Source organism: Peromyscus californicus, unplaced genomic scaffold (genome assembly GCF_007827085.1).
Source record: "Peromyscus californicus insignis strain IS unplaced genomic scaffold, ASM782708v3 Scaffold_4__1_contigs__length_199733344, whole genome shotgun sequence".
NCBI lineage: Eukaryota > Metazoa > Chordata > Mammalia > Rodentia > Cricetidae > Peromyscus > Peromyscus californicus.
In genome coordinates this window covers 62,652,335-62,666,744 of record NW_026294562.1, presented here as the reverse complement: position 1 = coordinate 62,666,744, position 14,410 = coordinate 62,652,335, and the positions used below count along the sequence as shown (strand labels likewise).

The window sequence follows — 14,410 nt, the reverse complement described above, 5'->3', positions numbered from 1 at the left end:
GGGATACAAATTGGAAAGGAAGAAGTCTAACTTTCACTATTTGCAGACGATATGATAGTGTCCATAAGTGACCCCAAAAATTCTACCAGGAAACTCCTACAGCTGATAAATTCCTTCAGTAATGTGGCAGGATACAAGATTAACTCAAAAAGTCAATAACCCTCCTATATACAATTGATATACAGGCTGAGAAAGAAATCAGAGAAACATCATCCTTTACAATAGCCACAAATAATATAAAATACCTTGGGGTAACTCTAACAAAACAAGTGAAAGACCTGTATGACAAGAACTTTAAGTCTTTGAAGAAAGAAATTGAAGAAGATATCAGAAAATGGAAAGATCTCCCATGCTCATGGATAGGTAGAACCAACATAATAAAAATGGCAATGTTAACAAAAGAAATCTACAGATTCAATGCAATCCCCATCAAAATCCAAACACAATTCTTCACAGACCTCAAAAAAACAATACTCAACTTCATATGGAAAAACAAAAGACCCAGGAGAGCTAAAAGAATCCTGTACAATAAAGCAACCTCTAGAAGCATCACCATTTCTGACTACAAGCTCTACTATAGAGCTATAGTAATGCAAACAGCTTTGTATTGGCATAAAAAGCAACCAATGGAATCGAATTGAAGACCCTGACATAAATCCACACACCTATGAACACCTGATTTTTGACAAAGAAGTCAAAACTGTACAATGGAGTAAAGAAAGCATCTTCAACAAATGGTGCTGGCATAACTGGATGTCAACATGTAGAAGATTACAAATAGATCCATATCTATCACCACACACAAACTCAAGTCCAAGTGGATCAAAGACCTCAACAGAAATCCAGTTACACTGAACCTGATAGAAGAGAAAGTAGGAAGTGATCTTGAATGCACTGGCACAGGAGACCATTTCCTAAATGTAACACCAGTAGCATAGACACAGAGAGTAACAACTAATAAATGGGACCTCCTGAAACTGAGAAGCTTCTGTAAGGCAAAGGACATGGTAAATAAGACAAAACCACAGTCTACAGAATGGGAAAAGATCTTCAACAACCCTACATCTAACACAGGGCTGATCTCCAAAATATATATAAAGAACTCAAACTGTACATCAAAATACCAAACAACCCAATTAAAAAATGAGCTACAGATCTAAACAGAGAATTCTCAACAGAAGACTCTCAAATGGCCAAAAGACATTTAAGGGATTGTTCAACATCCTTAGACATCAGAGAAATGCAAATCAAAACAACTCTGAGATACCATCTTACACCTGTCAGAATTACTAAGATCAAAAACACTGATGACAGCTTATGTTGGAGAGGATGTGGAGCAAGAAGAACACACCTCCACTGTTAGTGAGAGTGCAAACTTGTACAGCCACTTTGGAAATCAGTATGTATGGCGGTTTCTCAGAAAATTGGAAATCCATCTACCTCAAGACCCAATGATACCACTCTTGGGTATATACCCAAGGGATGCTCAATCATACCACAAGGACACTTGCTTAACTGTTTATAGCAGTATTATTCATAATAGCCAGAACCTGGAAGCAACCTAGATGCCCCTCAACCAAAGAATGGATAAAGAAAATGTGGTGCATATACACAATGGAGTATTAGTCAGCTGTAAAAAACAATGGCATCATGAAATTTGCAGGCAAATGGATGGAACTAGAAAATAGCATCCTGAGTGAGGTAACCCAGACTCAGAAAGACAAACATGGTATGTACTCATCATAAGCAAATACTAGAGGTAAAGCAAAGGATAACCAGACTACAACTCACAGCTCCAGAGAAGCTAGGTAACAAAGAGGACCCTAAGAGTGACGCATGAATCGCCCTGGAAAGGGGATATAGATGAGTTCTCCTGGATAAACTGGGGGTGAGAGGGGCAATAGAGGGGAGGGGAGGAGAGGGGAGGGGTATGAGAACATGAGGGAATGGGATGGTCAAGCTGAGGGAGGGATGGAATGGGAGAGCAATGAAAGAGATATCTTGATAGAGGGAGACATTATGGGGTTAGGGAGAAACCTGGTCCCAGAAATCCACAAGGATGACCCCAGCTTAGACTGCTAGTAATAGTGGTGAGGGTGCCTGAGCTGGCCTACCCAGATTAGTGAATGCCCTAACTGTCACCATAGAGCCTTCATCCAGTAACTGATGGAAGCAGGTGCAGAGATCCATAGCCAACCACCAGGCCAAGCTCCAGGAGTCCAGTTGAAGAGAGGGAAGAGGGATTATATGAGCAAGGGGGTGGGGGGGTCAAGATCATGATGGGGAAATCTCCAGAGACAACTGAACCAAGTTTGTAGGAACTCACGAACTTTGGACCAACAGCTGTGGAGCCTGCATGGGACAGGACTAGGTCCCCTGCATGCAGGAGACAGTTGTATAGCTTGGTCTGTTTGAGGGACCCCTGGTAGTGGGGTTCAGGATCTATCCCTGGTGCATAAGATGGCTTTCTGGATCCCATATCCTATGGTGGGACACCTTGTTCAGCCTTGATGCATGGGGGAAGGGCTTGGCTTTGTCTCAACTGAATGTACCAGCTTTGCTGACTCCCCATGGTAGGCCTTACCCTTTTGGAGGAGGGGATGTGGGGATAGGCCTGTTGGGGGGAGGCTGGGGGAAGCAGGAGAAGGGATGAGAGTGTGATCTGTGGTTGGTATATAAAATGAATAAAAAATATTCTTAAATAAAAAAGAAGTAGTCAGTATATTACATGTATTGACATCTCATGATGCAGAGAAGTGTGGAAAAATACTGCTCTCCTGAATGAACAGATATAAGATATTTTATAAACACAACTTCCTCCAAATTTAACCCATTGATGAAACAAATCCAATAAATACCCTGATTTTTTTCAGAATTTGACAAACTGTTTTAAAGAACATTTTCCATTTACTCATTCACAAACTAGTGGGACTTCTGGAGGACTGGCCGTGCATCTACATCATTCACTCATTCACAAACGAGTGGGACTTCTGGAGGGCTGGCCGTGCATCTACGTTAGTAGCACACCTGCCTCACGTGTACAAGGCCCTGGGCTTGGTCTTCCTCACTACAAATATTAGTAGATACATACAGTCAGGAAAATCTCAAAACTGGTTAACTTTACTTACTGCTGATTTTTGCTCCACTGAATTTTCTAGTTGATTTGACAATGTGAAGTGGAATTCAGAAGTAGAAATTCCCTGTTCTGCCCTCAGTTTCCAGGTGGTGGACCAGGAGTGCTGCAGCACCAGATCAGAAGTTAAATGTTTGTAGTCTGGTGCTGACATTGACCTGGAATGGGCAGTACATGTTGGTACTGCCTTGCAAAAGCCTTTCCCCAACAAACAAACACATGCAGACAAGATCTGAATGCATGCTCACTATGCTGATCCATGTTGGAGGGGAGGACAGCCTCCCACCCCCAGGACTGGCCTATGGGTTGGTGAGGTGTTCCTGCCTGTACTTACCAACACTGTGGCAGGTGCCAGAAACTGGAGTATTGACAGGGTCTGGCCTCATTCCATGTCTGATGAGGCAACTTCTAAGAGGCAACAGCTACAAGGGTCAGCCTTTGAAATGATGGCCAAGTGCAGCTAATAATAAACCAGTTCCTTAGGCCAAGGAAGAAGGGTATGTTATTGGCTGATGAGTCACCCTCCTTCTCAATGACACATTATAAAATCTTTGTTTTTCTTCAGAAAATTCCCACAAGTTTACAGCCGGAGCCCAGAAACACCATGGCTGCTCTTGGTATCACCATTGCCTTGCTGGTGTGGGTGGTCACCCTCCTGGTCATATCCATCTGGAAGCAGATCTACAGCAGTTGGAACCTACCCCCAGGACCCTTCCCATTTCCCATCTTGGGAAATGTTTTTCAGCTAGATTTGAAGGATATCCCCAAGTCCTTCACGAAGGTAAGAAAAATATTGCTACATCAAGAAAACAAGTTAGAGATTAGATATAATGCATATACATTAACCTCATTGTTGGTTGCTAGCCGATGACAGATTACCATGATATTTACATTGCATTTATTTTACAGTCCAGTCCAGCTTTGGCATGGAACACTCACAGTGAATAGTGCCATGCAGGCCCAGAGACCCTGTGCAGTTGGAGTTATTAAGAGATACTGGTGTGGCTAGTATCATTATGTGCCAACTGTGATACAAAAACAGATCATCAGCCTGTCAAAAAAAAAAAACAAAACAGTGAAAGGAGAAATGGAAATATTGAGTCATTTGTGATTCACCAGAATAACAGCATCTGCCTTTGCTAATTCTGTGAACATTGCATGGGCTAACCAGCACCAAAATGCTACCAGGCATGGAATTGATGCTTAGTGTCTGTGTTACAGGTTGTCTTTGCCCATGGCAAGGTAGCAACAGGCTTCGGGAACGTTGACTCCAAGTTAGCTGGCAGTATCCTGGCATGTAGAGCCTTAACTTTGGGAACAAACAAGAGGATGATTAGTGTTGGCATTGATTAAACATCCACAGAGAAGAAAACTGTGTCCAGATGGAGGGAAGGGCCCTGCAAATCCAGCAACTTTAAGTGGAGAGTGTCTGCCCTCATCAGACTGGACAAAAATGGCCTTTCCCCTGAGTCCCTCTAACTCTCTGTGAATAGCAGGGACAATAACAGGAGATGAGGGCAGTCTAGAGCAGGCTGACTCCGTCGACCTCCCGGCCCACTCTGTGTATTGGTCCCTGTAGCTGGCAAAGCGTTTCGGGCCAGTATTCACACTGCACCTGGGCTCAAGGCGCATCGTGGTCCTGCATGGCTACAAGGCTGTCAAGGAGGTGCTGCTGAACCACAAGAATGAGTTCGCTGGCCGAGGAGACATTCCTGTGTTCCAGGAGTATAAGAACAAGGGTGAGTTGGCTTCTTGGGCCTTTGGAGGGGGCAAACTAACAGGGAGAGTGATGTCCGTACCATTTGCTCCCCCAAATATTAACAAACTGTAGTGACAGTAATAGAATGGAGACAGAAAGGCAAAGACTTGGGTGACGGCTTGTGTCTGTATGAAAGCGGCTTTGACTAAGTACTAAGCAGGCACTAGGAACCCCATAAGAGGACCTTCAGGCCCCCACCCTCACCATAGCACTGACCAACTCACAGAGAAAGGAGGGGATTGTTTCCAAACCCAGGAAATCTCCCCCAGAGGATCCATCCATCTTCAGTGCCTTGTGTTTTTCTGTGCTTCTTGGAACTCTTTGTACACCTCCTCAACTGTCAACTGAGGTGTAGAAGGTTCCACACACCCAAGTCCTTTCACTTACTATGAGGTACCCAAACCCGCCTGGCACTCTGTTTGCAGAGATGGACCAGGCTTTCGATCTTTTCTTTCCTCGATTGCAGCTGCTGATCTTGCTCACCTCTTCCCTCCTGCAGCAGGGAAGTCCGGACTGCAGGCTGACCATTTTCACAGTTCCACCTTCTATTGAGTTCTATTGGCACCTAGGACTAGGGGTGCTCCAGCTCACTGGTGCCAGCTGCTTGCCCAGCCTGCACCTTGTCTGTACCTTCTTGCTTTCTCTTTGTAACCAGGTATCCCAAAGCAGATGAGAGAGAGAGAGAGAGAGAGAGAGAGAGAGAGAGAGAGAGAAGTACCCCATGATTCTGCCTGAGTCAGCTCTGGTGATGAATTTCTACAAAGCTTTTTCCTTTTGTGTGAGATTTGATATCGAAGCACGCTCAGCTTTATGTCTTATCCTCAGTGTCTAACTTAGTTTCCCACTCTTCCAAAACCATTTCACCTCGAGCAGTAGCATTTGATGTTCCCTAGTCAGTACTGGGAGTTTCTGTGCAAATGAAAGTAACTATCTCAGTCCTTGTCTTTGACATAGGAGTTACTAAAGAGGTACCAAGCAAAGTGACAAGGACCTGCTGAGAAGAGCACAACCCTTCATATGGGACCCTTACCTGTCCTCTGGCCCAGCTCAGGCAATGGACCAATGCAATTAGGGTCTGCATCTCCACAGGCTAGATTCAAGAGACAAATGCCTCTGTCTAGGGACTCCAAAATCCTATTGTATGCATCCAACACAGACCAGAAGGGCATGTAAAATCAGTTGGGCCTTAGGTAAGGGATGACTTTGAGTCATCCAGTGTTCATTATGTGAATATTTCTTACAATAATATTAAGATTAAGCACAGGTGTATGGCGATGTACCAAATAACTGCATGCATCCTTTGAGTAAATGTTGAGAAAGCATGGCCCCATCTAGATAATCAACCTAGTGAAAGGCCTCCTTACTGAAGTGGTAGGCTGTCAACTCTGTCACTTTCTCAGCCATGAGGACACTCTTCTAACCTTCAGGATAAAACTAAAATCATAAGTCTGACCCACAGCTCTTAGCTCATATCGTGTTTTTCCCTTTCCCCTCTTAGACTGGCCATCTCTTTGGTTTTTTGGTTTTTTGTTTGTTTGTTTTGTTTTTTGTTTTTGTTGTTGTTTTCCAAGACAGGGCTTCTCTGTGTAGTTTTGGTGCCTGTCCTGGATCTCACTCTGTAGACCAGGCTGGCCTCGAACTCATAGAGATCCACCTGGCTCTGCCTCCTGAGTGCTGGGATTAAAGGTGTGTGCCACCACCACTCGGCTGGCCATCTCTTGTTCTAGAAAGTTCTTTAGACCATAGTAAGCATATGTCCCCGAGAATTTGTGCATGTTCTGCAGGGTATTCCACCAGGCATCTCACATGTGATCAGGCAGTTAATATGGGAGAGATTATGAAATGCAAGCAAGCACTGCCCCCTATGTGGATAGAACTCATTAGTGTGTCCCAGAATACTCAGAGCCTAGAAGGTGCCTTAGCCACGTTAGACATCAAAACATTATTTGTTGAAGAAATGGTGGTGGGGAAAGTGAGACAAGAAGGGGGTAAAGAAAGAGGAAGGACAGCTGGAATGTAGAGAGGCCAGAAGGGCTTTGCTAGACAGGAGCTGGGTGGGACTGGGTGGGGCTGGCCCTGAATACTTAGAACTGGCTCCAAGAGGATCCAAGAGCTCCAAGAGACTATTAATAAGCCATCAGTCAGGATGGCATAGATTCATGTTTGAGGGATGAAAAATGCTCACATAATTAGCTGAGCTAGAGATGGAAGAAAAGAAAAAAATAGTTTCGGACTTGTTGATTCCCAATGTCTTTATGGTGTCATTGGATCGTGTTCTCAGAGGAGAAACAAGACATTTTCTTTGAAGGGAAAGTATTCCATAACATTTCATTGAGAAGGGACAGTACTCAGTCTTTCTATCTTAATTTCTCCAAAATGGGAAGTCCCGTAACCTTTAGATTTTAGGAAAGGATATTGCTCTGAAATCAGAAAGCTGTGAGTTGAAGTGCTTGTGGTATGAAGGTTAAAATCCATGAGCTCAGTCAGAAATGCTGCTAAGAATTCTAACAATATACAGAAAAGAGGAGGATCCTCTTTTGGAGTGACTGCCTACAACTTATTTAGCATGGTAAAGGTTCAGAGCAAAGTATGAAACCAAAGAGAATGAACTGGTGCTCAGAAGAAAGAGCTATGAAACACAGCCTTCCGTTACCTTCTCTTGTGCTTCTTCTGCACCTGCACATCCTACCCAGGCCCCAAGACCATTTCCCCCTTCTCCCCTATGTCTCCAAGAACTGAGGATTTGGAGTAACTCCTATTGGTACCTTTTTCTTAGGGATTATTTTCAATAATGGACCCACTTGGAAGGACGTCCGGCGGTTTTCCCTGAGCATCCTCCGTGACTGGGGAATGGGGAAACAGGGTAACGAGGCCCGCATCCAAAGGGAGGCACACTTCCTGGTGGAAGAGCTCAAGAAGACCAAGGGTTTGTATCTCAGCAGTCAGAAGGGATCATGGCTAGGCTCCCAAGGACGCTAAACAACCTGGGAGACAGTTGGCAACTAAAGGAACCTTGGGGAAGGAAGACGTGAAGTTGGTCCCCAGGCACTGCCTTCCCAACTTGAGTCCCAACTCCTCTTCTCAGGAGATCAAGAGTGGCTGACACAGGTGACTGTTGTACCCTAGATAGCATTAAAAAGTAAAGACACTTAGCGGCTCAGACATTCACTAGGTCCTCAGTGGGAACTCCCGGGAGACTGAGTTGGCTAGGGAAGGCCACGGTGAGGTGCTCACTCTCTACCTGTTTTCCAGGCCAGCCTTTCGACCCCACCTTTCTGATTGGCTGTGCACCCTGCAATGTCATTGCGGATATCCTCTTCCACAAACGTTTTGATTACAATGACAAGAAGTGTCTGAGGCTCATGAGTTTGTTCAATGAAAACTTCTACCTGCTGAGTACTCCCTGGATCCAGGTGACAAAGCTCCTCCTCTTCCATGAACCTTCCGTTGCAGTGCTTACAATAGAGGAAGAAGAAAAATTCAGGTTGTGTGGGAGAGACAGGTCCAGAAAAGCAAAGAACAGGAGCATGCAGGAGGGCGTTTGAATAGGTTGGCTCAGTATCCTCACCTCAGTACCTGTGCCTACTTGCATGTACACATTCCTACCCACACTAACCCCAAAAGGCAATTGGACTCAATATTCTAAATATTATGATATTTAGATAAAATATCTAAATAGTATGATAAAGACAACCGTAAATTCATTGTTTGGAGATTCCTATCAGTTACATAGTTTTTTGTTCTCCTTAGCTTTACAATAACTTTGCGGATTATCTACGATACCTACCTGGAAGTCATAGAAAAATAATGAAAAATGTGTCTGAAATAAAACAGTATGCCCTTGAAAAAGCCAAGGAACACCTTCAGTCACTGGACTCCAACTGCCCCCGGGATGTGACTGACTGTTTGCTTATAGAGATGGAGAAGGTACTGGACAAGATGGGCTTGCTGGGGTGGGGCAGCATGTAAACAAGATGGGCTTGCTGGGGGGTGGGCAGTGTGCATACAGTTCTTACATTATGACCGACTCACTGGTGTTCAGACTGAGCACCATAGGTGAATTTTGATGTTCATGGTTTTTCATAAACATACTTGGCTTCAGCATGACCCCCATGCTCTTCTCTGGTCACACTTGGAGGGCAAAGTCCCTCTGTTCAGCTCCCTCCAGGCCAAGATGAACTGCAACCCTCTGGATAATCCAGTCTTATCTGAGAAAACTTAGGCATCCCTTTCAGTATTTATTATCCAGTTTTGCTTGGCTTTCAGAATTCTAGGCCTCCCCACTTTCATATTCCTGCAGCCTCTAGGACCACTTAGATTGCTACCCCTTACTTTCTTTTTACAGTGGCTTGAAAACATGTCAAATCCTACAGTGATTGCCTCTAGATAATTACCATTTGAGAATTCTTACCATTACTCAGCCTCTCCCTGCCCCTAGTCCAAAGGCTCAGCCTTGAGCCTGAAAAGAGGCTGAGACTAGCCCCTGCAGCTTAGATGGCCATTATCATTATTTAACAACTCTGGAGCTAATGAGCAAGACAAGACCCTGTGGACTGGGTAATAAAGTCTTTCCTGTGCTTGGCCTGTTTCCTGGAAGCCTCAGTTTCCCCATCATGAGGTAGAGAAGGCTGTTTCCTGGTACACAAGGAGAGCTGACACAACCTGATCCCTCCCTGCTGAAGAGCAATAGGCATCGCCTTTTTACACCTGAAGAGATGTATCTCACCAGGTCTCTATCTGTCTCCAACTTCACAGGAAAAACACAGCAAAGAACCCATGTACACAATGGAAAATATTTCTGTGACTTTGGCCGACCTGTTCTTTGCAGGGACAGAGACCACCAGCACAACCCTGAGATATGGGCTCCTGATTCTCATGAAATACCCAGAGATTGAAGGTACATTCATGAGAAGCCCAACTCACACATGGCACAGCTAAGCCTGTCTGGATCACCCTGTGCAAGTCAGGCTTCAGCTGCTGTTCTGTGGCTGCTTACTGACCTTCTCAGTGCTCCAGTATCACTAAATGAACTCTTTAAGGGCTTAAGCCCTTGTGTGCCAGGGCCTAGTATCCTAAAGACTGGCTATTCCCCCACACACTCCACGGGGATGCCTATGGACCAGGGATGAAATGGAGGGGAATAAGTCTGTGCTCTGCTCTGTAAACAACTTATTTGTGGTGGAGAAAATAATGTTCCAGTTTCCCCTGAGAAAGAAATTTTGGAGTTATAGGCTGATACAGGGATAGGGGCCAGACTGGAGTCATCCCAGAGCAATTTTACCCCAGGGGATTCTAAAGTAGAGATTGAGAGAGAAGCAATCAAGGCTGCCCAAATCCACTTCGCTTCAAGGTGGGAGGAATTCTGTGCCTGAAGCAGGCATAGGGGCCTTAACCCAGATGCAGAGGGTCATACATGCATTTACCAGATAGAAGCAGTATGATGACCCCTACCTGTAAGTCAATGGGGATCACTTTTAGTAGAGGAATTGAGGGTGGTTACAACCTAAGGTACTCAAAGGCCTGAAACCCTGCCATTCTCTGAGCTAGGCCTAGATCTGAGCAGCTACTACACACAAGCAATGCTTTCCAGGAACATGGTTGTGTAGCTGTTAGTCCAGGGTCAAGATTTGAGCTCTGGCCTCCCTGTCAGCAATGCCTTTGACTTTTCACATCACACAGAAAAATGAAAACTAGAGGAGATGAAAGTTCAGGGAGGGAAATATACAAATTACAATACCTAGAACTTTGACTACTATACTAGGGAAGCATGAACTAAAAAATGTTTCAAATTATTAATTTAATGAATTTCTAATATAGACAAAGAGAAAGTAAATATGACAGGCACCTATACATCTGTTACCAAACTGAACATCTCTTTCCATTTTGTTTTGTTTGCCTTGACTGTCTTTAAAATGAAACATTATATGACCAACCAGAGCCCAAGTAACTCACACCTCCCTGCCTCACTCCCCAGATACAGCGATATTTCAGGGCCACTGTGTGGCATCCCCATTTCACTTGGACATTTAATATTAACTAAATATCAACACATAACTCATTATTTTTATACATGCCTTAATATTATACCATACCATACACAACTTAATCCCTCTTGCTTTTTCACTCCACATATTTTTATTGTTTGATTTTGCGTCATAGGTGCCTCAGTAGAGAGAGAAGTTCACCAAGATGCTAAGGTTTCATTAGTAGCAGAGGGGCACAGCTTTCTTGGAAAAGATTGACATCCAGATAGCTCACTCCAGTTACTTATTCAAACAATTACAAGCTTAATTGGGGCTGGGAAAGGTTCCAATTACCCAAGTTATCTTGCTTTTGTGGCCCAAGAGAGCAGACAACCCACACAAATCTTAGTCCCTTTTGATTATAGCAAGCCATAAAAGCAGTCCAGGAATGCCAGGAGTGTCTTGGGACCAAGGTCGGTACAGCTGCATGCTCTCATGTAGCACCAAGTGGAAACTCTCCAGAGAAACAGTTCTTAAAGGTTTAAACAGTCTCAAAACAATTTCTCAGTCTCTACTGATTAGCCCAAACACAGCAAAGGCTTTACATTTCTCTCAAAGCCAGACACAAAGGCTTTACTATATATTTCACTTAAAGACAGACATAAAGGCTTTACTTACATATCACTACATATTATAGAGTCCCATAATGAATTCCAAACACAGAAAGACTAAGGAACTTGGCAAATACTGTTATTGCCTCTGTCGTAATCACAGGGACTTTCAGATTTCAAGAACTATATTCTAGTCTGTCACCCTCTTCCTATTTCTAACAATAGTAAACCAGCCTAGGTGATAATACAAAGAGTTCCCTTTAAGAAGAAATGTACAAGACCCTTTTGCTATTTCTACTCCTGATATGAAGAGAGTTGGAAAAACTATCACCAGCTATGACAATGGATGCCCAAACTCCCTGTCAACTGTGAATAATCTCACAGATCTTAGCTTTCACTGACATTTGTGAGGAAATGATTTAACATTCAAGGTTCCTGGAGATTATAAATTCAGTTTAAGGTGCTCCATAAGCATACAATGGGTGGCTTGGCAGATGGATGAAAGGATAATTAGATAGCTGCGTGGGTGGATGGAGGGATTGGGATCATTGGATAGATGGATGAGTAGGTAAGTGAGAGTGTACAGGTGTGGGTAAGTGAATATAAGTGGATGGAAAAGTGGGTGGGTTACATGGGCAGATAGGTGAGCAGGTAGATTGAAGTAATTATATATATATATATATATATATATATATATATATATATGGATAGTAGGTAAACACCAATTCTGAAATTAACCCTTCAAATTGATCTCATTCATATGGTGGCAGAAAAACTTCATGAAGAAATTGACAGAGTTATTGGGCCAAGCCGTGTCCCTGCTGTCAAAGACAGACTGGAGATGCCCTACATGGATGCTGTGGTGCATGAGATTCAGCGATTCATCAACCTTGTCCCCTCCAACCTGCCCCATGAAGCAACCCAAGATACCAGGTTCCAAGGATATGTCATTCCCAAGGTGAGGCACGAGCTGGAGAGCCCTCCATGGGCATGGTCCTGTTAGTTTATCAACTAGGTTCCCCTTCAGGATTGGAACTCAGGGCACTTTTACCAGCATATGTGGCTGGATGTGAGAATCAAGCCAGCATTCTTACCCTGTAGAACACTTCACCCTCAGTCACCCCAATAACCCTGTGACCAAAGAAATGAAGGGAATCATGGAAAACATCTCAACTGATCCATAGGACTTGTAGATCCATAGGACTGAGATCTCATGGCAGCAGCAACCCAGACTGGGACCCACCTTACAAAAGATATAGGGCCTTCCTCTTCATTTAGACCTGACCCCTAGGTCTTTTCTATGTAGTCCTTAAATAAACAACACTGCAAATAAAAATATGCTGTCCCACATAATATAAAATTCCAACAGCCCTCTTCACTAGGGTCTTCCAGATGAAAGACTATGTTTTGTTAACATGACTGATAGAAATTTCTACTTCTTCCAGGGTACAATTGTGATTCCAACTCTAGACTCCCTTTTATATGACAGCCAAGAGTTTCCAGATCCGGAGAAGTTTAAACCTGAGCATTTTCTGAATGAAAATGGGAAGTTCAAGTACAGTGACTATTTCAAAGCATTTTCTGCAGGTAAGCAGAGTTCAGGGGTCACACCATCCCCGGAAAATTGTCTTCTCCAATCCTATGCCTACTTCCCATGTGCTCTTCCCCCATTCTAGGTGAGGACTGCCACCCCAACTTCATCATGCCCTTGTAACACATAACCCAAGTATGTTCTTCCCTGTTCAGAGAAGTCAGATGGCATATTTCACCAGAAGTCTTGGAAATGAGATGTTCTGGGTTGATTATTTTATCACAGAGTGGACATTGTTTTCTAGTTAATTGTTAAGCTGTTTTTTAAGTGTTCCTACTTTAACCAGATGCAGTAAAAAAGCTCTCAAAACTATATTACCTAATTCTTCATAAGTTTCCACAAAAATTTCTAAACTTGATTTTTTAGCTCCCTGGACTATTTTTAGCAAGCATCTGGACTTTCCCAAATAGTCCCATCTCAGGGCCTCACCCAGGGTTTCAGTAAAGGGAGATCCCACAGCCAGTTTGATAACTAACCACCTATGTTTGCATAGGCTTCACCTGTCCCACCTTCCTGAAGTTATGGAAGGGAAGCTTTGGGTCCATTTCCTAAACCACCTCTTGCTTAGCAGGCAGAGTTCTGAAAGAGTGGTGTCAGAAGCTGGTCCCTGAGTCAACATCACTGACACTCTTGTTCTCTGACATATGACCACGGGTGGAAGGGACCAACAGGCAGGGACAGTGAATCCTTTCAGGTGGTTTGCCTGAAGCCTCCTCCCACACTCCCAAAACCTCACTGTTACAAGTGTTAGCTCTGTCTGCAAAGATCCCTCAGTACCTCATCAGCACTGTTTTGCTTCTAGGAAAACGTGTGTGTGTTGGAGAAGGCCTGGCCCGCATGGAATTGTTTCTGCTCTTATCTGCGATTCTGCAGCATTTTAATCTGAAGTCTCTGGTTGACCCAAAGGAGATTGACCTCAAGCCTGTTACCATTGGCTTTGGCAGTATCCCACCTGAATATAAACTTTGTGTCATTCCCCGTTCATGAGACCAGGAAACTGCCTGTCCCAAGTGGAAAGTCAACACAGATGCCCATTATTATCCCTTAATATGTGACTTTGTTTTTTAAAAATTCCAAGCATATAGAGTTCCTATCATAAAATAGAACAGAAAATAAATAAAATTTTGATAAATTATGTATTAGTTGTGGTTTTAATGAGGAGAACTTATTCACTTGGCTATGTAAAAGTTCTCCAGTGGGTGAAAACCATTCCACAGCCAATAGTATAACATCTTCCAATCTGTCTCTCCCTGACTTCTCTTGAGGATTTGTCTGGATATGTGGGATGATCCTGGTTATCCACCCATCTCAAGACCCTGAATTAATCGATATATTCAAAGTTATCTTACTGTA

At 43.7% G+C, this 14,410-nt stretch overlaps 1 protein-coding gene across 1 annotated transcript; it reads left to right on the top strand.

Annotated features, from left to right (window-relative positions):
- The first annotated feature begins 3,731 nt into the window (after window positions 1–3,731).
- Window positions 3,732–14,192, top strand: LOC128125453 (cytochrome P450 2E1). Its single transcript, XM_052762886.1, has 9 exons — window positions 3,732–3,914; window positions 4,713–4,872; window positions 7,669–7,818; window positions 8,145–8,305; window positions 8,643–8,819; window positions 9,648–9,789; window positions 12,237–12,424; window positions 12,912–13,053; window positions 13,860–14,192. The coding sequence occupies exons 1-9, from the start codon at window positions 3,738–3,740 to the stop codon at window positions 14,042–14,044; spliced, it is 1,482 nt and encodes a 493-aa protein (XP_052618846.1). The 5' UTR covers window positions 3,732–3,737; the 3' UTR covers window positions 14,045–14,192.
- The last annotated feature ends 218 nt before the right edge of the window (window positions 14,193–14,410 follow it).

Excerpts from the sequence above, each read along its gene's own strand:
- LOC128125453 (XM_052762886.1), top strand. The coding sequence starts at position 3,738 with ATGGCTGCTCTTGGTATCACCATTGCCTTGCTGGTGTGGGTGGTCACC. Across the intron at positions 8,306-8,642 it reads TGAGTACTCCCTGGATCCAG|CTTTACAATAACTTTGCGGA; the intron begins GTGACAAAGCTC and ends TGTTCTCCTTAG. Across the intron at positions 13,054-13,859 it reads TTTCAAAGCATTTTCTGCAG|GAAAACGTGTGTGTGTTGGA; the intron begins GTAAGCAGAGTT and ends TTTTGCTTCTAG.